The 25,682-nt window shown below is 46.4% G+C and overlaps 1 protein-coding gene across 1 annotated transcript in view; it reads right to left on the reverse strand.

Annotated features, from left to right (window-relative positions):
- MYO5C (myosin VC) overlaps positions 1-25,682 on the reverse strand; it is a 1,282,854-nt gene that overhangs the window by 1,102,830 nt on the left and 154,342 nt on the right. The window contains exons 2-4 of the mRNA XM_069624842.1: positions 25,553-25,663; positions 22,801-22,972; positions 7,748-7,892 (exon numbers count right to left, since the gene is read on the reverse strand). Coding sequence (XP_069480943.1) covers positions 7,748-7,892; positions 22,801-22,972; positions 25,553-25,663 — 428 coding nt within the window. The remainder of the gene's footprint in view (positions 1-7,747; positions 7,893-22,800; positions 22,973-25,552; positions 25,664-25,682) is intronic.

The following is a 25,682-nucleotide window of genomic DNA, read 5'->3' on the forward strand; positions in this document are numbered from 1 at the left end:
TTTCTCGGTTACTCTGCCTTCCTTACTGTATCCTTCCTAGTGCTGTGATATCTCCGGGTCTGGGAGCTAACAACACATGAAATAAATAAATAAATAAAAACTGGAATATTCTGACATTGGACGATGACCTTAAAAATGACAATACAGGTGGCCTGGAACGCCAGCTTTGTGGAAGCTCTTCTAATGGCCTCTGCATGGTGACCGCAGCAATAATTGCATATCTTAAGTTCCAGCTATGATCTATCTTTGTGACCGAAGGTTCTGGGTTGCGGAATGTGGGAAGCCCTGATCACGGCAATCTGAGCTTATAACGCAGACGAGATCTCTGAAAACGCGGCAGGGGGGCCTGCCGACAGCGACCATCAGACACTTCCAAAATGCGGGCGCGCCGCTTTGGCCCAGTCCCTGCGACCTTCTAGCAGCCCTCGTCGGCTCTGGGGCTGCCCCTGATGACTGGATTCCTTCCAGGCTTGCCTGCAGAGCCTGACGACTCCAGCTCCATGGGCTGTGCCTTAGCCGCGGCACAGACTGAGGCTGGCTGGGCCTGGCCTGGACCCGGCCCACGAGCATCCACCTCCCTGGGGCAGCGCCCCCGCACCAGCGCCTCCAGTCTGCCTCCGACCACCGGGTACCCCCTGACTCACCTGCCATCTCCGCCAGGGCTCATCTGTCCCTCCTGGAACGAGGTCGCAACCCGCGGAGCGCACCAGCGATAACCCCCCGCCTCTCTGAAGTTGGGCCCTGGAGCACTCCTCCCTTCACCCGCACTGCAGCAAACCCCGCCAGAGAGGCGGCTGAACTCTCCCCTTGGATGCGGGAGTGGCAGACCTGTGGGCACATAGCGACCCCCTGGAGGGGAGCCCCATCTATCACCGGCAGTAATCCTTGTGCCCAGGAAGGGGCCTGAGTGAACGGAAGCCCCTGATATGGCCAGTCCACCTCCTGCGTGTTGGGAACCGCCGGGGGCACCCGACGGCTTCCACCGCTGTCGGAGGCCCAGACAGAGCAGAGCCCTCACACCATTCCAGCAGGATCAGTCACCGCCTCCACGGAGCCCTTGCTCAGCCCACGCGGCGTGAGGCCCCTCCCCCCTGCTGCATGGCTCGCGCGGGTCTGAGGGATCCACTCGCTGGGACCAGGACTCTGGGTCCAAGGCAGTGACACCACCCCCCACGGGGGCCACTTGGGGACCTCTCCCCTTCCATTCAACTAAGCGCAGGAGCATTCCATCTGCCTCTGGCCCGGTGCCCTCCAGACTCCGCTAAGAGCCGCCCAACCACAACCAGGCGCCCGCCGGAATCCCTTGCCTCGGTGGGACAGGGTCTGTTATGTCAGGGCCCACGAGACCTGCCACCCCCTCCCTCCAGAACCTCAACTACTCCTCCCCCGGAACCCTGGACCTCCAGAACTTCCACAGCAGCCCTGGCTGGCATCGACACCTCTCTCAGCTTCCTGGGGTGTCCCAGCCCACCCTCTACCATCAACAGAACAGAGAGGCCCAACCCCTCCACCTTCACTCCGGGAGCTTGCAGCAAATGGTGAGTAGAGCACCAACGGCCATCATACGCTTGGGACCCCCTCTCGCCCCCCCTAGGTCTGCCCACTTCCTGGGGTGCCCGGCCAACTATACTCTCCCGCTACTACCATTCTTGGTCGGCGTGGTCCCTTAGCTTGGGACTTACTACGGGTCAACTAGCATTTTACCCGCCAGCCGACATTTGTAACCTTGTGCAAAGCTCGCTGGGAGTTGCCTCCCACCCTGGAACTATGGCCAAATCTCTGAAATCAGCTGACATTTCCACCATGCTGCTAGCAACAGAAAAAGGGAAGAAAGCAGACCCTACAAAACTCACGCCCCAAAAAGCGCCAGATGACAGAGGGACCCTCGCAACCAAAGAAGATCTCCAAGCCTTCATGTCCGATATCAAAGCAGAGTTTAGATCCTGCATGTCAGAACTTATTGCAAAATTAGAACAAACAGAGCAAAGGGTCAGTGACATCGAACACAGGATGGGGGAATCTGAAGATCTAGCTCAAGAACACTCTAACTCACTGGCAGAAGTGCAACGTACAATCCAGACCCTAATGGACAGAACCGAGATCCTCAAATTCAAGCAGGAAGATCTGGAAAATCGCGCTTGTCGCAATAACCTGCGCATCCGAGGTGTTCCCTCTTCAATCCCTGACAAGACGCTACCTGAGTACGTAGGCAACTTCTTCCAATCGCTGCTACCGAACCTGGACGAAGCTCAGCTCCTACTCAATCGCACCCACAGACTGCGCCCACGACGAGGCACAGATTAGGACTCCCCTGCGGATGTAATCATGAGAGTCCACTTTTATACCACCAAAGAAGCCACCTCGGCAATAGGTCGCTCACGCGATGATCTATCGTTCCAGGGCTCCCCTCTCCACATTTTCCAGGATCTCTCCCCCTTGACCCTGCAGAAGCGCAGAGTGCTGTGCCCTCTCACGCTCTTCCTCCAAGATCAACAGATACGCTATCAGTGGCTGTTCCCAATGGCATTAGAATTCTCACATAATGGCACCCCGTGGACCATCAACCATCTCGACGATGCATCATCAATCCTGCGCCCCAGTTACCCAGGGGATACAGGGTCCTCCTCCCCCAGCCGAAAGATTCCCGATCCGGGCACAGCTTCCCCCAAGCCAAGGCGTGCTCCCTAAACAGGAGTGCAGAAAAGCCGCAAACCTAAATGAAGATCAGCGGAAGACTCAAGGAACATATAGCATTGGAGTTTTGCTTACTTAATCCTGCTGTGGGCCCCATTCGGTCCGTACCCAACTCCAAGCCGGATGTCATCGCTTTACCCTTGGAGTGAAATTCAACCCCCCCTGGCTGAAGTTGGCCTGGGTGGCTAAAGGATGTACCGATAAGTTAAAATCGGTCCCCCAGTTATGGTTCTGGCCCCCCGTCGGAGGCCAATGTTAGAAGATTGTTTCTCCCTTTGGAGACTATTTGAAAATCCCCAGCCTCAGAAAAACCCAAATCAGCTTCCCCCTCGCGACCATGGCTGACTTGCTCCCGCCACAACCCCTCCTCCTGGGGCCAGGGAGCCTCGAGAGCCAGCCCCACATCATAAACTGAAGTTCACCACCCTAAATGTCAGGGGCTTAAACTCCCCCCACTGAAAAGGAAATCCATCCTGCAACGGCTACAGGATGAGGGAACCTCAATAGCTTTCCTGCAACAGACTCACCTGATGCCAGCAGAATTCTCCCACCTCCGCAGCAGACTTTTTCCGCTACAATTCTTGGCTTCTAATGGCACCAAGAAGGGAGGCACCGACATCCTCTTTGCAAAAGAGCTGAAACTGCAGATTCTAGACTTGCTACGATGCCAAGAGGGTCGCGTCATTGCAATCAAATGTATCATCTTCGACCAACTCTATACCCTTTTCTCAGCTTACGCTCCGAACGAGCATCAGGGTGGGTTCTACCGAGATTTGGAGGAGTCCCTGCTCCCATTCACAGAGGGACAAGTTGTCATTGGGGGAGACTTTAACTGGGCCCCAGACCCACTCAAAGACAAATCGCACCCCCCTTCATCCAGGGACCTAAAACTGGCAAAAGACCTGCTCCATCTTTTTCGGACTCTGGATGTAGTTGACACCTGGAGGGTGATGTTCCCAGAAGAGAAAAATGTCACCTTCTATTCAAAAGTACACCATACTTTCTCTCGAATTGACCTTCACGGATGACATCACCATTGGCCCCCGGATCCTCTCAGACCATGCCCCAGTCTCATTGACCTTGCGAGCTCACAATCCGGACCCCTCCCCTCGCTGCCAATGGAACCTGTATGACCCTATCCTGAGTGACATGGCAGTGAGGGACTCCATTGCCAGGACAATAAAAAACTTCTTTATGGAAAATCCCAACGAGGATACCTCCCCAGCCAACACCTAGGACGCCATGAAGGCGGTGCTCAGAGGGTATTTGATCGCCAAAGGCACAGCCTTCCACAAGCGAAAACAGGCAACCCGCGCCATCCTGGAATTGGAAATCCAGGATGCAGAAGCCACTCACAAGCGGAAGGGCTGGTTCCTGAAATCTTATAGTGCTCTACAGGTGGCAAGAAAGAAGCTAGAGGCGCATTACACCGATGTCATGGCGCATCTACTGACCAGAACAAAGCAATGGTATTACGTCCATAATAACAAAGCTAATAAGATGCTGATGAACAAACTGGCCAAAGCAAAGAACAGAAATACCATCCTGGGCCTTCGCGACTCTCAGGGCGTGCTCCAATTAGCGGAATGCGAGAAGCTCCGACTGGCAGTGGCCCACCAATCGGAGATAATGACGGCAGTCCCAAGGAACCTAAATGAACAACAGTTTTATATTCGAGAGGCAGCTCTCCCTCACCTCATGCCCGCGGCAAGGGAAGGTCCCGAAGTGCCCATTATGAGCGAGGAAGTCGAGGAAGCCATAAAAAGCCTGAAATCCAGAGCCCCGAGCCCAGATGGGTTTTCCACCCGATTCTACAAACTCTTCCGTCCTCAACTGGTGGCCCCCTTAACTCGGCTCTTCAATTCATTTTCTGCCAACGGAAGCATCACCCCTATTATGCAGGAGTCCATCACGGTCCTTATCCTCAAGCCTGGAAAAGACCCCAAGGACAATAGTTTGTATACACCCATCTCATTATTAAACCTGGATGCCAACATATACTCCAAGATTCTGGCCAATCGTCTTGCACCCATCCTCCCCAGCATTATAGACCTGGACCAGACGGGGTTTATAACCCACAGGTCAACAAGAGACAATATCGCAGAGCCCTATCAGAAGGTGCAACAACTTGCCTTGTTTGCCCTGGATGCAACCAAAGCTTTTGACAAAATGGATTGGACTTATTTACGCCTCGCCCTCGAAGCCTTCAGTTTTGGTCTGACATTTCAGAAAATGGTCCTAGCTAATTACCAATCCCCCAATACCCGCCTGAGAGTCAATGGCCTTTTGTCAGACCCGATCCCTCTTACATGTGGAACAAGACAAGGATGCCCTCTGTCCCCTCTACTCTTCAGCTTGGCCATGCAACCCCTGGCCCAACGCATCCGCCGAAACCCTCGGATTACAGGCCCTCAGATAGGCCCTGCCCAGCACAATGCTCTTTATGCTGATGATGTGTTGCTGACCATAACTGACGTTCAGGCTTCCATGAAGGCGGCATTGGCCGAAATCCGAGGATTCGGGAGGGTAGCAGGCTTCGCCATCAATTTCGGGAAATCAATGGCACTCGGAGTGGGACTGGGCCCAGGAGAAAGGGAAGCCGCAGAGAAACAAAGCCCATTCCAGTGGAATGTCAAATCGATCCCATACCGGGGGGTCCAGATCCCTGCCCATCCGGCAAAAGTGTATCAGGCAAACTTCCCCCCCTCTTTGAGGAGATGGAAAAGGACCTCAACCGCTGGCTGTCGCAAGAGATCTCCCTTTTGGGCCGCATTACGGCCTGCAAAATGAACCTCCTCCGACGGTTCCTTTACACCTGCTCCTCCCTACCCACCTCAATCCCGCTCTCCCCTCTGCAGTGCCTGGAAAGGAAAATGATCGACTTCATCTGGAGGGGCAAGAAAGCGTGCATCCCCTAAAGAACCTTGATAGCCAGCTCAAAATTGGGAGGATTGGGGGTCCCAGACTTCCGTAAATATCAAATAGCAGCACAGCTGGCCCACTTCCAGGCATGGGGTATCGGCTTGGGGCACCCGAAATGGGTGGAGATCGAACAGTCCCGTCTCTCTCTCCCCCTCCGCTTTCTCCCGTTGATCCCCACTGCACCAAATTTGGCCACAAATGCTGACTTCCACTAAACAATCGATGTGAGCGTGGGATTGGGCCCGCAGATACAAAGCTATCCCGGGGGACTGGAGCACATTCTCCCCAATCTTCTTTAACCCAGCCTTCCCCCAGGGCTCCCCCCCAACAAACTTTAGGAATTGGGTGGCGGGAGGTCTTGAGTCACTGGGGCAGCTCTTTGATGGGGACTCCCCTCGCACATTCGAACAATGCACGATAACCTTCTAACTTGCGGAAACAGACAGGTTCACCTATGCCCAATGCGGCACTGGTGCTCCCACCCACAGACACGAGCAGCAGCGACACAAGCCCCTGCCCCACTAGAGCTCACCGTTAATGACCTGCCAGCTCGAGGGAAGATCTCGGCCCTCTATAAACTACTGCAGGAGGATCCCTTCCTCATTAAGCCCTCCTATAAGTCTCAGTGGGAGGCGGACCTGAGTCACGCCATAGAGGAGCACACCTGGATGGACATCTGGTCGAGAACGTGCACGGCCTCTCCCTGCATCACTAATCGGGAATGCGCCCACAAACTGCTTCTACGCTGGTACTTCCCCTCTCTCTGTCTTCACCACTTCCAGCGGACTCTAGACCCGCACTACTGGCGCCTTTGCGGCCTCCCAGGATCCTATTTCCACATGTGGTTGACATTCCCTAAGGTAAGAGAATTCTGGTCCCATTGTCTTGCCACAATAAAAGAGATTGCTCAAGTGACAATTCCACTGGCCCCCCGAACATGTCCTCCTGGGGATCCCAATCTAATGTTCTTACCGAAGATCAGGAAAGAATGCAGCCTGATAACCCAACTCCTTCTAGCAGCTAAAATCACTGTGGCACGCACATGGAAGTCCACGGAAGGCCCCCTGATGGACCCTCTGGTGGATTAAAACCTGCAACATTATAATAGCCGAAAAGGTCACGGCAGCTAAAGTGGGTTTTCTCCATCGCTTTATGAACATTTGGACACTGCTGTTAGACTATGACCAGAACTATCCGGCCCTGACCTATAAACCACGCTTAGTCTCGCGAGCCCTGCACTTAACCAGAAAGTATTCATCGCCTGGCCCGACCCAATGAGACTGGGGGATAAGACCCATCCGGGGCTAACGAGGGATGGACAAGGGAAATATCAATTTACATGCATAACGAGGGGTGCCATTCAATTGTTGATGTATATGTTCACCTATGCGCTGATTTATAAATAAACATTTTTTTTTATAAAATGACATTACAGGCAAGCCCCACATGATACTCACAAGAGCCCAAAGCGTGGGCAATGTCATTAGTCCCAGCTTTCTGAAAATACAGTCCGACAGACTTATCAGCACATGGCTGCCCCGGTATCCAGTGATGTTACCGAAATGATGCTAACAAATGAATTATAACTGAAAGAAATAACGAAAGGTAAATATAAAGGGGTGGGGGTAAAGGGTTAAAAGACGTGGGGGAGGGATCAGGGTGGGGTAACAAACACAGGGAAGCAGGGGGGTTTGGGTGGGACCCCCCATATAAAGAAGCAAAATCGATATTTTTTTTAGAAATAATTGCGGTAGATCACATGGAACCGGCTGGCCCCTGCTTTGGAATTTCATAGATCTGGTACCTGTAATTTCTGTAAATATGCAATGAACAAAATTACCAGTTACATTACATATAATGAGCGTAATATTTACATGAAAGGATTTTTTAACTGCAGATCCAACTGCATGTGTTTATCAACCCTTGAATTGTCAGGAGTAATTGTTCATGTGTTATATAGACTAGTTGATGTCTCTCGAGCGAGGGGCCCAGAGAGACTCTCTGGTTGTGCATCTGTTATAATAGTGAGGGTTAAGTATGGGGGGAATGCAGAGAAAACAGTACATTATATGCTTAATAACAAGAAACCGCTTTTAGGAACATTCATTGTTTATTGTTCTAGAGACAGTACCTTGCCATCTGCTTGTAGGCCTCCTCTGCCACAGCAAATATATGTGGATCCATATCGCCCATATTTTGGCCACTGTATGCATGGATAATGGCATCTCCATAGATTGGCAGTTCTTTGTACGGATTGATGGCAACCAAAATAATTCCTGCATAAAGGTATGCCAGAATTACACATAGAAACTAATTTCATACATGAACAATTCATTTTAGCAGTTAAATGTTATTTTTACTTCTAAAATGAAGAATACATTCCAATTCATTTGCTGTAGTGGTAATAAGCCCTATCGTGTCAGTGGCCAATTGAGAACACTAGAAAAAATGTTGCCCGACTTAAGCCTGTGTGCCAAAATGATCAATGATAGCCTGTAGCTGATGAGCCATTTTCAATCAAATGGCACATTTACATTTAAATTCTGGACTGATCAATATATGAGGCACATGCGCCTGGTGCATCTCTTGTCTGTTCAAAATATCCAGTGTCCTTGTTAGTATAACAATTTACATCAGTGGTGACTGTTAAGAATTGACCAAATTTTAGCATGCAGTCTATCAGGAACTCTCCCTGATCTCCCAAATCCCACAATTACAAACCCAGGTGCTTAGAGTCCCCTCGACATGACCTCTCTGGTTTTCTTTGCTAATGGAAAAACTCTTGACTCTGGATACTGGATCTATGTGATCACTGCGTTCCCAAAAATTCTGCAAATGGAAATTCTGAATGCAAAAATGTAGACACTAAGTGATCACATATCTCACATCTATGGTACAATGGCACAATCCCGGTCTCGAGACTGCAGGGGGCCCCTCTGCAACCAATGAATCGCTTATCGGTATAAGGGAAGCGGGCGACACCCCTGCAACCACCGCTCTCCTTGTGCAGTATAACATTGTCTTGACATTTTAATTTCCCGCAAATGTGCAGTAAATGTATTCAGTATTTTTTCTGGTATTTTGTAGTGATACCGTGGATACTCAATAGACAGATATCCAGATCCCTAGGTAAGAGCTTTACAGTAATCCTACTGCGCTCATCACGTAGTACACCCCCCCCAGAATCTGTGGAGTTTATGACATTGCCCCCATATATGTAATGATATTCCTGCAGCACTGCATCTCCTCCATAATAAGCCTTATTCTCCACATACAAAATGTTTTAGGGCTTCTATGCCATCAAAATATCACCTTCTGGTATTGCTCCTTGTGATGTGTGCATGTGGAACACTTTAGGCTGCTTTAGGCTAGATCCTCCTCCATTTTCCAAAATCCCAATCTGCTCCTAGGTGTTTATGCCGGGCTCTGACATTTGCTAGATCAGTAAATTCCATAGGTGCCATCAGTACCACCTATAATTTAGATGTGAGCCCCCCTAGACCCGTGTATTGAGAACAATAACCATTTGAAGCAGGAAGAAAGCCTGATAACTGCCTTTTTAATATCTTACTCAAGGGTCCAATTTCTAATCTAGGAATAACGGAACCACTCCCTCTCTGCTATACTAACATCATCCTTACAACAACAAACCATGATTTAATGTCACGGTTTAGTAACATATTAAAGTCACATCTGCTGTAAGCCAGCTAGGAAAGTCGTTCCCCCTGTATGCAGGTGTAAAGTGTGAGTTCCCATGTTTAGGAAATAAATGTTACAGGAAAAGAAGCAAGCTTTATTTTTTACTGTTAATCGGTCACATAACAAATAGTGGTTCTTATAGAAGGTAGTTCAAAAATGGCAAAAGGCCTATCCTCCATACATGCCCCCGACTAAATGAAGCAGTGGACATCCCACTACACTGCCTTCCAGAAACGTCCATAGTTTAGTGGATCTGGGATTCAGCCATTCCCTTAACACACGCAACTGTGCAGCGTAAAATGTATTTATTTATTTTATTCTTTATTTATTTATACCGCACAGACAGCTCACATGGCGTCACATAAACACACCAAGACAAAATAAATAAGATGAGACAGATGCATGGAGTTCACCAATTCATCATTAGGACTTCGTAGTCAGGAACACGGGAGGACAAAGGATTATCTGAACAGATACGTTTTCAGTGCCTTTTTGAATGACTGTAGATTGGGCAAGGAACTGATGGCAACCGGTAATGTATTCCAGAACGAAGCCGCAATGACTGGGAAGGACCTAGCAAGACCTCTAGAAGTATTGTAAAACATTCAGACATGAGAGGCCACCATGCAAACATGGGACGAATAGTGTCTTCTTAGCCACTCAAGGCCAGTCATGATCTCTTTCATATAAAGGACATCATATAATTCTGTAATGTTGATAAACCCCTCATGGAAACCAAAATTGACAAAGTCTGGAACATATAAAGTAGTCTTCACAGGATATTAATCTGTATAGATACCAGCCTCCCAAACCATGAGGTAGCTAGCACTCCCCCACTAGATCCTTTCTTATCTTAGTGAACAGAGTGGGGTAATTTGCAGAATAAAGACCTGCCACTTAATGTCCCAAATTAATCCCCAGGTATTTTAATGTATTGGAGGTCATTTTCAAAGTCAACAGCACTGTTATCTTTTCAAGTTGGGATGGGTTTAGCCTTGAGGTTCACCAGTTCAGACTTATACAGGTTTATCTTAAAACGTGAAACAGCCTGGAAGGAGTCAAGCAGGCCCACCAATGCAGAAATCGACTGCTCAGGATGGGTTATAAATAAAATAATATTGTCCACAAACCAGGACTCCTTGAACGTTCTTCCAGCATATACTATGCCCAGAATTTTACTCTCATCTTGGATCTCCGGCTCCAGTGGTTTGACCACTAGAGCAAAAAGCAGCAACTACAGAAGGCACTGCTGCCTTGTGCCCCTTGAAAGAGGAAGCATTGTAGACTAACACTCGCTAATGCCTACTTGACCTCTGGGTAATCTTATGTGGTCATGGTGTCTTTCAAAACCCCATGCTGGATTGCTACTTTCTCAAGTACTCCCTTTCAAAAAGCTAAATTCCACCCGCTCAAACACCAGGGTTCCAGACTGTCTGCTATTACACAAAAGAGAATGTTCCCATCTATATTTACAAGAGCGATGTGCCTTTATGAACCGCAAGACAGGAGATCCCTGCCTCTTTTGGGGAACACAATTGGTACGGACTCTCCCATTGTTGGCAACACCGGTCTCTGCACCTTAATATAATTAAAGAGCAATACCAAAGGGCCCAGTCATTGTTTCTGAAACATTTGATAGGGTTAGGGAATTACCCATCTTGATCTGTGGCCTCATTTAATTTAGGGTTTGTGATTGCCAAAACCATCTCCTCAGTAATAATTGGTGTTTCCTGCCGTTCATCCTCTGTCTCCATTAACATTGATACTGAGTAATCCTATCTAGAAATGATTTAACTGCCTCTTGGTCACAATGTTCTCTAGTATAGGGAGCTGTGCAGAACAGCTTCCCTTTTATGTCTTCCCTTCTATCAATATTGTCCCATGTGCCCGTAACCTGTGAGATTTAATTTGCTGTTATTTTAGCTTTAAACGATACACCAGGAATGTATTCAGTCTATTCCCCATACATAAAAATCTATGATTCACCCTCCTTCACATGACCTCATCTTTGTTCAGCTGTACTGCATTTAGTTACATTCTCGCTAATTCCAATTGTCTATAGTTTTTTACTGAACCACATGTTTTATGTGCCTTTTCCAATTCCATGCTTGCCTTTAACAACTCTTCCCCATCTTGTTTCCCCTTCCTCAGGCTACTTGCACGACAAATGAAAAGACCTTGAAAGTTAGATTTAAAAGGGTCTCCTCTTGCTGTCTTCTTTATATCTAGTGCTGTCAATCCCCACCCTCCCGACCAGTGGTCGAAGTGTACGAAAAGAAGTAGTGGAGCTATGTTCCCTACTGGCCGGCACTGCTCCCCACAAAACCCATTGCCACACCCCCTCCCATGCACAATACAAACCCCAAAACCATGCACTTGCTGTTTAAGGGCACGTCCAGTGCAGTGCACTGAAAGTGCAAGTTTCAACTTCTTCCTACACTTTTATTTTAAAACAAAGCCTTTCCATAGGGCTCAATGGGAATGGGGAATGCGCTAATAACGGTACCGTAAATTACGGTACCGTTATTAGCACTAACGTGCCTTTGCGGGTCCCATCCTTAATGCCTGATAAAAGCAGGTGTTAAGGAAGGACCCACAAAGGGAACTCGTAGTAGGGCGGTAAGGGTTTAACGGCACCGGTCTTGTTACCGGTGACCGTTAACCCTTACCGCCCTACTCGGAATGAGGCCCAATGACTGGTTGTCACCTCAAAAATCCCCCTTATTGTGAAAATCAAAAAAACATTCCTCTATGTCACTCTAGACAAAACTCCATCTATGACTCAAACCTTCACAACTCATAACATCACCTATTTCTGATGTGTCTTTATATGAAACTTTTCAACAACACCATTCAAGAAATCCAACAACTTCTATGGACTTCAACTCCCATAAATCCTCAGGTACTGAGACGAAGAAGAGGAGGAGGAAAGAGTTTGTGCAAACTTAGAGAAACCCAAAGCCTAACGTGCAGGCTAGTAGTTTTGCTGCACCAAAAGAGCGCAGGGCATTTAAAAATTGCATCTGCACTAATGATACAGGGAATATGGCAGAGAACTGTGCAGTCATGATTCGCCGTTTCCGCCCTTTTTGGACTTCATGGTCCATCAAGCACCGCAATGTAGTTCCCACTATTCTACCAACATGGCCGACACCATTGAGAAGCTGCTGTCTAGTGTTTCTGCAAGACCTGCCACTTCCTAGAAAACAGACACGCCCCGCGGCTCTGCGCGTCTCAACGCTACCTTTCCGAGTATCCGGCAAGTGCGTACCTAACTTTTTAATCTACTCCCGTGCTACTCCCTTTCTAGTTAGCAGTTCCTACATATCCGTCCTGGTATCAATTTGTGCTGCTCCTCGCACTTTCGCCTGAGGATCCGCTCGTCCCTCTTCCTTCCCGGGCCTTCGGTCCTGCTGCTTCTGTACTCGCATTCTGCCTTCTGCACTGTGCGAGTACATCGACTCCTCCCTGGTTCCTAGACCCATCTTGGACTTAAGACCATTACTCACCTGATCTTCCTGGAATAATGAACGCTTACCATCTCACCAAGGCTAGTGTCCGGTCTACACACTGGAGACAGAGGATACCCGTCCGTACATGTACAAGTCCCGAACGTCCAGAAAGAAAGAAAGACCTCTTAGAAAGAAGACTTCAAAGGACAAACAGGTGAGGCAGGGTGTGACACGTGCAGGAGAAAGCAGAGGGAGAGAAAATGTGCAAATCCATGCTGCGGCTCGTGAACATGAGTCACACTTACCAGCGTGGCGTGAAGAAAGAAGAGGTGTAGCAGACACTCCTGAAGGGCAGGGGAAGCACTGGGAGCTGCAGTGGCGCTCCTGGAGGTACAGTAGTGCCAAGAGACAGTGTTCTCCAGTCCAGGCCAAAGAGGAAAGTTGGCGAGTAAACATAGAGCTGCAGGAAAGGCTGGGGGAAATGTCTGCACTGTGTAAGAAGCCGACATAGGGAGGATGCTTCAACGCAGATGCACATCAAGAGTCGGAGACACTCTGAACCACCGGTGAGTCTACCCGAAGTCGTTGGGGACCCTGGGGCATACCAACACACATGCAACCATGCAACCAAGTTAATGAATTGAATGCGATTGCTAATATGGACAATGCTCAACAGATCTTTGAATGCAGACAAAACCCTATATCAATTCAATATCCAATTAGAAGAATATTTGAATACTGACAAGACAAAGTGAAGCAACAAACCCCAAACAAAAACAGGTGAATGAGATGCCAATGTTGGGGAAAGCTGAAGTAAGTGTTAACATAGGCAAATATATATTGAGCACCTCAAAATATATGCTACTGTGAAATAGTGAAAAGAACAGTGAAACTAATAAGTCCTGGAAAGAATAGTACACCAGGCAGCTAACATTTGGGGGGAGATACCTGGTAGGGGAGTATGCAAGGGATCTGAAACCTCATAAAAGGATTCCTGGCAGGGGAGTATACCAGAGAAAATAAATGGGTGATCTTTGTTGTTGATGAGGGTCCTGGTTCTAGAAAGCGGGATCAATATAGAAGAGGGGAATTAGAACCAAGCTGACCCACCCTTTAGATGCTCAAAGGGGGGAAACCTATTAAATGCTAGAGATTATTCAACTAGCTAAAGAGCATCACACGAGTAATCATATAAGTAAAACAAAGTTTAATTAAAAAACATAATGTTAGAAAAAGTTTCACAACAACGGCAACAGGTCACTGTTGTCATCCATTCAGACAAGCGTTTACATATCATGTCTTAGATATGTCATATGTCACTTTTGTCATCCTACCTACAAATCCAGGGGAAGGGCACCAGCCTCTGGATCCAAGGGTTTCTCCTTGGAAAACACTTTGTGTTGGATTTATCCTTATATTTTGATTTTTAACACTTATTGTTAACATCAAGTGAAAGACATTCCCTTTCAACCTTTGTTGTTTAGTTTCTAGTGTGAGGATCAGATAAAAATGTTTTGGACACAAGGATAGCTTTTAAGTTACTAACTACTTGACACAGACTGAACTTTAGTTTTAGTTTTCTAGGTAGGGAAATTCTTCTTTGGGATAGGGTGTTTTTGCAACCCATTTCTGTTTAATAAAAATGTCATACTTTGAGAATACCACAACTTTGTGTCTGCCTCTCATTTCTGACCCCTCACAGGTTCCAGAAGCCGCAGCATTCAAGCTTCCAAATCATTGCATTTGGCCACCTTCTTCACACCCTTGAAATATAGATTGTACTGCCTTAGTCTGTTTTAAAGGCCTCTATTTTGTCAGATGTCATTTCCCCCAACGTCCGAGAGGCAGCTATTTTCATTTGTGACTGATAAAGATTCATGTGAAAGTCCTGAATGACTTTCTCATCATCATTCACTCGGACGCCAATACTATACAACTCCTGTCTAATCTTACCAATGCTAGCATTAATTTCCTGTAATATGTAAGTGTGGCTAGGCAAGCGTAGGTCACCCTTGGTAAGCAGTTCAGACTACAGTTCCCTGGCAGCATCCTGGTCAAGCTCCACAGCAATCCCTCCTCCTTGGAATGACAACTCCATGTTACTTTTCTCCATATCACCTACTTTAAAATGTCCTTACTCACAAAGAGGTGGAAAGATGTTCTTCTTTGCGCCTCCGCTCATCCGGCCCGAAGGAAAGAATCCTCCAGAAATCAAGTGTTAATCTACGAGTTACCCCAATCTCCATGGATAGACATCTTAGTCATTGCACAATTAAAAGCCTGGGCAACTACTAAACACAGCGCAGCACGATTAACTTTCTCATTTGTTTGCATCTGGGCCCATTGCTCTCCTAGCCCGCTACACAGGCAAAGCTTTAGATAGCCCCTATGATGAGCCCTATTCTGCCAGGTTAAATAGTTCCTTTACAAGCCCACACCAAGATGGCACCGGCCGAGTCTATGGTACCCGGGGTAGATGACCTTTATGCTCAGCTGGCCCTAGAGTTTCCCCCAGTACCCCATGGAGATAGCCTGGGGGCCTCTCACACACCACTGATCCACCCCCTATCAAGTGAGGGCACCTCATTGCACTGTGATGGGTCAGAAGAAGGAGTTGGAGATGTATTGGACATTTCTTCATTTTTATTCAAAATAATAAAGAAAAAGCCTACCTTACCCCATTGCTACAGGGATGTTTACTAGCTAACCAAACTAACTAAAGAAGGTGCTCGTCTATCATCAAGAAGTCCAAATCAAAAATGCCTTCTGCTCAGAATTCAATCAACCTGACCCTACAACTAATCCTAATAACTACAGTTTGCCAAAATAACGTCTCTATCCTGGCTGCTTCCTTTGAATGTCTGTTTTGGGGCTTTACTTCAGGGTTCTCTTAGTTCATATATATACATATCAGATACAAAAGTGTCATTCTCTAGAAACAAGTTCATTAAAATGGTCTCTTCTAGTTCTCAGTGTCTGATTGATGAGCTCCTGTGGTTCTTGCCAACGGCTCATGGGTCATGGTGTGCCAGACGGTTTAAATCCTATCAGTATTCTCAGAAGTTTCCCTATGTTTTTGTTAAGATAATCTCTTACAGTCCCTCCATTTTGTTGGAGTATCTCACTCTTTTTCCACTCCACCCTTCTGGGGTTTGATATATCTTTATCATGAGTTAGGCACCACCACTCCTGGGGTCTCTCTGCTATGCTCTTTCCCTGAGCCATTGGTGCAATATGTTCTCTTGACTCATAGTACTTTTCAGCCTCTCATTAAGGGATTCCCACATTCTTCAACTGTTAACTTTGGTAACTTCTTCCATCCTTCCCAGGATACTCTTTCCAGCTTTCTCAAAGCCTCATACTTAATATCTTCACTCACGTTCCTTGGTGTCTCGTGATATATGCAGTTATGCTTCTTTAATATCCCAACATCAATATCGCAGTTTTCAGAACTTCCTTCATTTAAGGTATGTTCACCCGGTGGCCTCCCCCTTCTCCATCCCACCTTGGTACCTTTGTTCATCATGGGTGGCGTTTTGGGGTTTGGCACTCGCACAGGTCTGCTTCTTTGGATCCTCGTCTCCCTGCTGTGGGATTCACAATAGTCCCGCTCTCAGCATCTCCATAGGTTGCTGTGCTCACCGTATGCCTGCTGACAGGAGGTTTCAGGTCTCCTACTTCCATTGGTGTCAGCGTAGTTAGAAGACGCCCAGGCACATAAGAGTGCTTCTGTGGTGATGCCAGCAGTTTTTCCGCTATTTTGGCTGTTGGGTCTCTGGCATCTTGGTCTGGCATTCTCCGCTTCTCAGATTGCAGCAGGCTCCACAGCTCCACTGTGCTACGCCAACTCCAAGGTGTAGCTACATCAGAGGGCTTCCTCTGCATATGGCTCTCTCTCCTCCTCTCCGATCCACTTGTCCTTTTTACATACAAGTTTGCTCTTAACGGGATATTCTCTTTTCTTTCAGGTGTCCTGGTTGATCCAGCATTGCCTGGAGCCAAACAAAAGGAGGGCATGTTATTCATTACTGCAGGTAGTCCTATATATGCATATAAGGTGGCTTGCATAGGGAGTTCTTTGTGGAAACGAGAGTTCTTGTCCCCTAACGAGGGGTAACTCCCAGTCAGGTCCCATTTGCCCAGATGGCTAGGGAGGGTCTTGCAGAGCGGGCTCACCTCGCAAGCCTCAAAGGGGGTGGCTGCCCCCGCGGAAAAGGAGCGAATACTCTTGACTCGTCACATACCCTTCCCTTTAAGTGTGTGGCTTCCCAACTATTCTGAGAGGGAATCTGCTGAAAAGTCTACTTTTTCTTTTCTGTGCTCCACCATAAAGCAAAAGGTTTGTAGTCTAGGAACGATCGCATGACTCTAGGGTTAGTGTCTTTTCTAAAGCTCATAACTCATCCAGGTTTAGGGTCAATGGTTGGTGATCAACTCAAACTTCCTCCCAGTCAGGTAATATCTCAAATGTACTATGGCCCACTTGATCACCAGGGCCTCGAGCTCTACTGTGGCATATGACTATTCTCGGGAAAAGAACTTCCTGCTGTCGTATGGCATGCGAGAAATGACTGCCCCCAAGCCGACTTTGGAAGCATCAGTTTGCAGTATGAATTACTTGTTAAAGTGCATTATTTTGAGTATTGGCTGCTGACAGAGGATGCATTTTATGCCCTCAAAGCTATCTTGATGTTCTTTATCCCAGGTCAACTTTTAAGGTTGTCAGTTTTTAAGTTTTTCAGTGAGATTAGCTGTCATGGTGGAATTATTCAGGATAAACCATCGGTGGTATCCGTTTAATCCCAGGAAGATCTCTTTTTTCGATTTAGGGGTTGGCGTTTGTTTCACCACTTTGCCTTTACCAGTCAGGGGTTGGATAAGGCCAATCCTGACAAAATAACCAAGATATTTAACGGCTGACTGGGCTAAACGGCACTTTCTTGAGATAGCCTTCAAGCCTGCTTTCCTGAAAGCATGGCTGATGACATATAGATGTTGTGAGTGCTCCGGCCAGCTGTTACTGTGGACTGCTATATCGTCCAGATAGGTCCCACAGAAAGCAGTAAAATGTTTCAAGATTGTATCCATGAGCCACTGAAATGTGGCAGGAGCTCCATGTAGGCCGAAGGGAAGAACCTTAAAGTGAAATAAGCCTGGGGTGTGGAAAAGGCTGTTTTCTCCCTATCTCCTGGGTTTAGGGGTACCTGCCAATACCCTTTTGTGAGGACAAGTGTGGAAATGTATTTAGCACTATCCAACTTTTTAATTAATTGATCTATCCGTGGCATGGGATAATTATCTAAGGTGGAAATCGAATTTAGCCTCCTAAAGTCAATACAGAAGCTCCAGGATTGGTTGAGATTTGCGACCAGGAGAATGGGGTAGGAACAGGGACTCTCAGAGGGCTCAATGATATCAGCCTTGATCATCTCCTCTATTTTCTCCTCAATAATTTTCCTCCTGGCCTTAGGAATTCTGAATGGTTTTAGGTTTATTGGTTTCCCTGCCAGTGTTTGGACATAATGAAAGAGGTTAGTGACTCTACCAAGTTGCTTGGAAAACACTTTGGGGAACTGTCCTAGTAAGTCACTAAGGTCTTCCTGTTTGGAGAGGCGTAATGACTGGGAAATGATTTTCCATCTCTAGCTACTCCTTGGAGGGCGGCATAATGACCATGGTTGCCATGCTAGGGTCTACCTTCGATTCCTTTAGTAGATGTATGTGGTATATTTGTGGTTTATGATGTCTGTCAGGTTGAGATGTCATATAGTTTAATGGACCTTTAGTTTCTAAGATTTTATACTGGTGTCGGCCTAGTTATATGAGCCTTATGCCCTCCACTGTGTTTCCTTGGTAACACCATCAGGTTGGACGGTCCTTCAAGCAAGGTCCTGACAGCAGCTTTTCCACTGTTCAGGTTGCCGGGTCCCCGGCGTCTTGCTCTGGCGCTCTCTGCTTCTCGAATTGCTGTGGGGTCCACGGCTCCACTCTGCTATGCGCCTCCAAGGCATAGCTACGCCACAGGGCTTCCCCTGCACATCACTCCCCCTACTCCTTTCCGATCCACTCATCCTTCTTACATTCAAGTTCGCTCTGAAAGGGATATTCCCTTTTCCTTCAGGCGTCCTGGTTGATCCAGCATTGCCTAGTACCAAACAAAAGGAAGCCACATTATTCATTACTGGAGGCAGTCCCATATATGCAGATAAGGTGGCTTGCATAGGGAGTTCCTTGTGGGACTTAGAGTCCTTGTCCACTTAGGGTGGAGAGTCCCTGCCATTGAAGCCTCACTTGCCCAGACCCCTAGGGAGGGTCTTGCTGAGCGGGCTCACCTCCCTACCCTCAAAGGGGGGCTTCCCCCGGGGAGAAGAAGTGAATACTCTCGATTCGTCAAAGCACCAGGGCGACTCAGCACCTTCATCACTGTTCATCCCCAGGTCTTGGGGAGTGATGCGGAAGAAATAATCTCCTCTCCCCAGTTTTGTTCGCCATATTTAGTCACACTTGTACTCCCTCCATACCTCATGGTGTATGTGTTCCTCTCGGAAGAGTTCAGTATGATGGAGCTCACAGGCAAAGCAGCTCTCTTCGCCTTTGTCTGCCCCACCCCATGCAGGGATACAAAGATATTGGTGGCCCTCTGTCACAAAGCAAAGTAGGATCAACACGAGGCAAGGTTTATTATGGCCATTTTTAGGTTTTGACCAAACAAGGTAAATGCAACATAAAGCTCCAACAACAAAAGGAGGTCTTCGCCTTGTGTTAAACAGTTTGAGTCTTATCTTCTGAATCCGAATCTGCATTTTCTCTTTGGTAATATAAGATGATCAATTTTACACTTACTAACAGTCCTGTGGGTTTTAAGTGTTTCCTCACACTTTTTGTCTCCTTTTTGTTTAATGAACTCTGGTCCTCTGCTTCTTACCATGTGTTCTGGGAAGGCCCCTGCTGCCTGGTCTCTCCGTCCATTGCAGTCACAGGTTAAGCCCGCAGAAGAGTAGAGGCTGGGGCACGGTAGTGGTTGGCAAAACCCCAGAGCTTCCACCAAGAGACTAATAATCATCCTTTTGCAGTCTCCTCTCCAGCTGACTCCTGAATATCATCTCCATCTTTGATGTTCCTCCAAATTGGTCTTCTCTCAGTGTTTTACTTTGGTATTTTCTCCATCTCCTCTCTCAGCTTCCAGCCACCTTCCTCCTTGATGTTCCTCTATGCCTATACTATGCTGCCCCCCTTCTTTTTTCTCCACCCTCCAACTCAATTCTTAAAAACTCCTTCTTTGACCTCCTTCCTCCACCTCTCCCTGCTCTGTCTCCAGCAACCTCTGCAACTCGCTCACCAACTCCTTAAAGCTGCACCTATGTCACACTGCTTGTTCCACAGATAGGTGCCTTGCTCCTCCCACTGGTCTATCCTACTTAGGAGTGAAGACACCTGCAATTACCTATTGTCACTGTGATCAGATTGGGATAGTGGTTTCCCTAAATTAAATTCCGCTGGTTGTACTGCGTCTCCACCCCACTGCGTGGTGATGCAGGCTGAGCCAATTTCAGGCTAGGTCGACACTTTGGATGTCATGTGCACATTCAGGATGTAGCTGAGAAATTTGCGATTGAGCATTCTCTCCCAAACTGAACAAAATAAGGTGGATGATCTCCCATTTGAGGTGACCAATGAAGACCTCAAACATTGCAAGAGCCCTTTAATGTGTCAGCAAAGGCCCTCTTGTCATTGCCACTAAGTCGTCTTTCCTGTACCGAGTTCAAGTTTTGCATTGATGCAGGATCATTTTCCTTTTAAGGAAAACTGGTTATGAAAGTGGATAGTAAAATCCAAACTATCCCAAGTATAAAATTCCATATCATGGGATACTAATGTAAGTGTTTTCAGTTTGCATCATATAGTGTAAGGCTGAGGGCCAAGTAATAAGGCACATAGATTGGTTACAAGGATTTTGATATACCTATGCTCGCATTATAATCACTCATAATATTTCTGGCAATATCAAAGAGCCAGATATGCAACATGACTCTAAAATTCCACTTTGGCTGTGAAATTGCTTGATTTTCAGTGAACTCATTTGAGCATGTGCTCTAGTGACTGAACTGAAAAGTGCTGGCCCACATGGTTAAATAAACCAGCCTGGACTGGTACAAACAATAACCCTACTCATAAACAGCTGAAAGGCATCATGGGAGTGGAGGTCCAATGAACTTTGATTTAAATTGGATAACCGTAACTCGTTACATGTCATCATAAGCAAAGTGGACATAAAGTTGTTTTGGGGCAAGGCAGTATAAGTGTGCTGAGAAACCCTAGTAGTAGCTTCTAGAATGTTCTCTTGCCTGACCTAAAAAAAGGTAAGAGGTCTGGAGGGCAGAGCAGATCAGTGCGGTTAGGTCCCGTTCGTTGCAGGTTGCTGTTTTTCTTTGGCTCACATGACCAGGAATAAAGACACCTCTGTTTGTCATCACACAACATCGATTTGTGAGCCTGGTTTCCCAGACAATTCCTAATGTAGGATACAGTTAATTAGGCCTTGCTTAGATGTTTGTTGCTTGACTTCGCCTTCGATTCATAAGATTATTATCTATGATATCACATTAATTAAACAACAACTTTGTACGTACAGTGCCAGGTCATAGTACAGAGCAAGAGGCAGCAGGCCTGTCACTAGGCACTGCAGAGGACAATTAGCCCACCCTCATGTCTTAATTAAACAACAACTTTGTACGTACAGTGCCAGGTCATAGTACAGAGCAAGAGGCAGCAGGCCTGTCACTAGGCACTGCAGAGGACAATTAGCCCACCCTCATGTCTGGGGCCTGGGGCCTAAATACCTTCAACTCTCTCTTCCTAAATATCTTCCTTCACGAGCCCTTCGCTCATCCGTCTCCAACTCCCTCATGGTCAGCCGCTTCTCGAAGCAACGAGCTGGGGGTAGATCTCTCTCTGCAGCAGGGGCCTCCCTCTGGAACAGCCTTCCTGCCTCCCTGAAACTTGAGGAGAACCATCTCCGGTTCCGGAACCACCTCAAAACCTTCCTCTTCGCTTCTGCCTTCTCTCTCCCTCTCCCCTGCTAAACCTGCTTAACTCCCCACTGAACTCTGCACTAAACCTGCATCTTGGCCACTCTTAGCGACCTCGGTCCAGGGCCCAGCCACTCTCCACTTGCACTGCCTCCCTGGCTCCCCCTGCACTGTGGGACTGTCACTGCATCCCTACAGCCCCCTTCCCAGCACTTGCTCTGCACTTACCTCGCACTTGCCACCAGCTGGCCCTTTTATTTATTATTTATTATTTATTATTTATTATTTATTATTTTATTACGCTACTTACCTTGTATTGCACTTTCCCCCCCACCTCCTCCCCTTGCACTTTCTCCTTTTCCCCTTACTTCTGCACTTGCGCGATCTGAATGACACCTGGCCTAGTAGGATCGTTTGTCTGTCTTCCCCTTGTTTCCCTCCGTCCCTGCCTCGTCGCGCCTTGAAACACTTGTGTATAGGCGCGTTACAAATACCATATCATATCATGTCCTGTCAATGATGTTCTCTATTTTACTTTCGGCCTCATTACAAGTTTGGTGGTATCTTGGCAGTAAAGCCGAAAGAGATACCACCAAACAGAATAATCGGTACCACCTATTTCCACCGGATTACAAGTGATGCTTCGGCCATGTTAGTTTCCATAGGACTCCATCGGGATTTTGCCAGAAACATCACCAGCGGTATGCCGAGATAGGTGCATTTTGGTGGTAAGGCGACAGAATTACTTCCAGCAATATATATTGCCCATTTCCTGTATGAAAAGTACATTTAGGATAATAATAAAATAACTTAATTATTTGCTAAGCACTGTACCAATTTTCTGTTAAACGTTTTTTAAATATATATATATATATATATATATTTGCATTTAAAAGGTATGAAAGGTACAAAAGGTACAAAAGTCAATTTTGATGTTCGGATTTTGAACTCAACAGCATGGTATGTATGTGAAACTTGTGATTGGTCATCCCAATCTTTCTTACCACTATACGTATAGATAAGTTTGGACTCCACAAAGCGAACTTTGAGATTGTGCAGCACGGCAGGTTCATGAAGGTAACTGAGTGCTGTAAGGTCATTTTCACCTACAAGTATATCAGGGTTTCGCAGCGGCGGCAGGACTTTTTTTGACTCTTCAACTGAATAATCAATTGCCTATTGAAGATAAAAAAAGCAGTAGAAATTAATTCAATCAATGCAGTCATAACAATCCCCATTTACTGCATAAACAGTTATTCATTTTTTGAGTTTGGTTCAGGTGAAACAGTTACTATTTCTTAGTATGGAGTACCCACCATAATTAGGATTCTATATTTGAAAATAGAGCTGTAAGTGAAACAAGGAGATAACCTGAATCGACTCCTCGGAAATTGTATGGTCACACTGGATTTATTTATTTCAGGGATCAGTACTGCTTGGAGATATTTAGCTCCGGCTGAAGCCTACAAGAGCCTAGTTAGTGTGTCACAAACAGCTACCAGCAGCTACTTTTAACTCCCATGGCAACTGATGCCACACAAACATACAAGTGTGACATTAACTCTTGTGTGTTTGGTAATGTGTATAAAGGAGCCTTAGGACACATCTAAATGCATTTAAAATGTAGTGGGTGGTATACAATGGGCATCAAGTTATAGTTTATATTTCATGTGCAGGTTAGATTTGCAGAACACCATCTTCGAGCTCCTTGTTCTCCAGAGATATCTTGGCTTACAGGGTAATGCTTGATAACCCAGAGCTGCTGTTAGCTCCTGCTCATAAAATTAAAATTTCCATCTGTGCCTTTCCATGTGGTCAAATATGCACGTTCTATGTAGGGCTAATACAGCGTTGCCGGTAAGTGTTTTGATTGTTCTTGAAAGTATGTAGAGCAATAGAGAAAAGTATGAGTGGCAGCAAACATGCTTCAGAAATCCTACTAGATTATGAATGAAAGAAATCCTGGTCTTCCTATTCAGACACGAATCATTATGGGTCCGGCGGTAACCGTGCCTTAAAACCGGCAGGTTGCCACCAGACCCGTAATGAATTACTGGCGCCTGACTTCCCGGTGCCACTGAGATATCCTGAGTCCAGCGGCCGGGAAATAAGGAGCCGGTAATTTTGTAATTCCCATTGAGCCCTTTAGGACTCAATGGGAATGGGGAACACGGAAGCCCGCAGGCGGGTGCCGTTCCAGAAACAACGGTGCCGGTAGGATTACCAGCACCGTTGTTTCCAGACCAGCACACTCATAATGAGGCCCAGTTAGTCACCCCCGCTGTCACCCCCGCTCCTTCCTTCCCCTTTCTGTGCATTAAACCGCTGCAGATCCAATCTGTTCTTTGCATGCAAAGCTTTGCAGGGACCAGTTCTGAATATCGCAGTTATCTTTAAACAATACTTGTTCGGGAACGCTAGGTTATTCAGAGCTTTTCACACATTCAAGAACAGCAGGGATAGGTCATTGAGTATGGTTGCTTCATCTTGAGCACCTTGAGCAACCTCCCGGGCCAGTCTTTTAATTTTCAAATGTTTTAATTAGCCCATCTAGGGCAAGAAGCAATTTATCTTGCAGCATGTGCTACATTAATGATCCCACTCACTCACCTAAGATACATAAGTGTAGCTTGTGATCTCGAGAAGCTGTGCATCTTGAGTGTAATATAGGTGAATGGCTCAACAAACTAAGTTTTCCTCTGTGTAAGTCAATGAGTAGAAGCCTGAAGCCTGTCTTGATGTCTATGTTTCTAGGTTGAGTAAATAAACTATCTTTGTACACTTACGCTTTTTTTCATTATTTGATGTACATACCTGAGAAAGTCATGGCACTTTGGATAGGATAAACATATGAAACACGGGAAAGAACATATCTTATGACGGCACAAATATAGTGGCAAAAAAAGCAATCCATTAATGTGAAATAGATATCCTGATAAGTATGGATGATTGCTTAGAATACATTTAAAGTTAAGAAAGATCAGAAAGCCATACTGATGATCTATGGCTGGGCTCTGCCACTTCCTGTTCCACCTCCTTAATTCAGGTCACTATGAATGAGATAGATAGGCAATCTTTTCCTAGCCTCCTCCTACTATCCCCATTCAGAGAAGGTGAAAATACATCAGCACACCTGTGTCGCAGTGAACTCATGGTCAAAGTACAAAGTGAAGGGGAGCTTTCAGGCAAAAATAAAATCAGCCACCCATTTGATTGTTTCCTACCACTGAGAGTAGCATTGAAAAATCATGCCTGTCCGCAGTCCTGGGCAGTTCTGTCAGCTAGAAACGACGCAACAAAGGTTCAATTTATGATATATTATGTAGACACACATTGAGGTGATAATCTATTTCATATGAGATAGAACCATGCGACGCACGAGAAATTTGGGACAGTAGCGTCTAGGAACTCTCGTAGAAGTGTCATTTAGCAAATAATGACCCAAACACTACTGGTGATAATAATATTAAAAACATAATTGACCTACAGCAACTAACACATTTATAAGAGTGTGTGCAGCAAGTACATTTATTTTTCCACTGGCTTAATAATTTGGAGCACTAGTACTACAAACTGGGACATATTTTTCCCAGGTGGTAATTGTTCCACGAAAATTGGAAATATTCTAGCATTCATGCTAGAACACCTAGAGTTATTTTAAGCACATCTGTAAAGGTTAAACATCCCCAATTTTTTATGTTAAATATTTAGGGGAACTATGACATCAAGGGGGAATAGAAAGTACTACATGCTTACAGTTCCATCTTCCAAGCACAGAAGAAGATCATTATCTCCAATTCTGTAGTCCTTTAATATCTCGGCAGACTTCCACACTTCATCCGGATCAGGAATCCAAACTTTGTTGTACTAAATAAGAAAAAAGAAA

Source organism: Ambystoma mexicanum, chromosome 11 (genome assembly GCF_040938575.1).
Source record: "Ambystoma mexicanum isolate Mex_15411 chromosome 11, UKY_AmexF1_1, whole genome shotgun sequence".
Classification (NCBI taxonomy): domain Eukaryota; kingdom Metazoa; phylum Chordata; class Amphibia; order Caudata; family Ambystomatidae; genus Ambystoma; species Ambystoma mexicanum.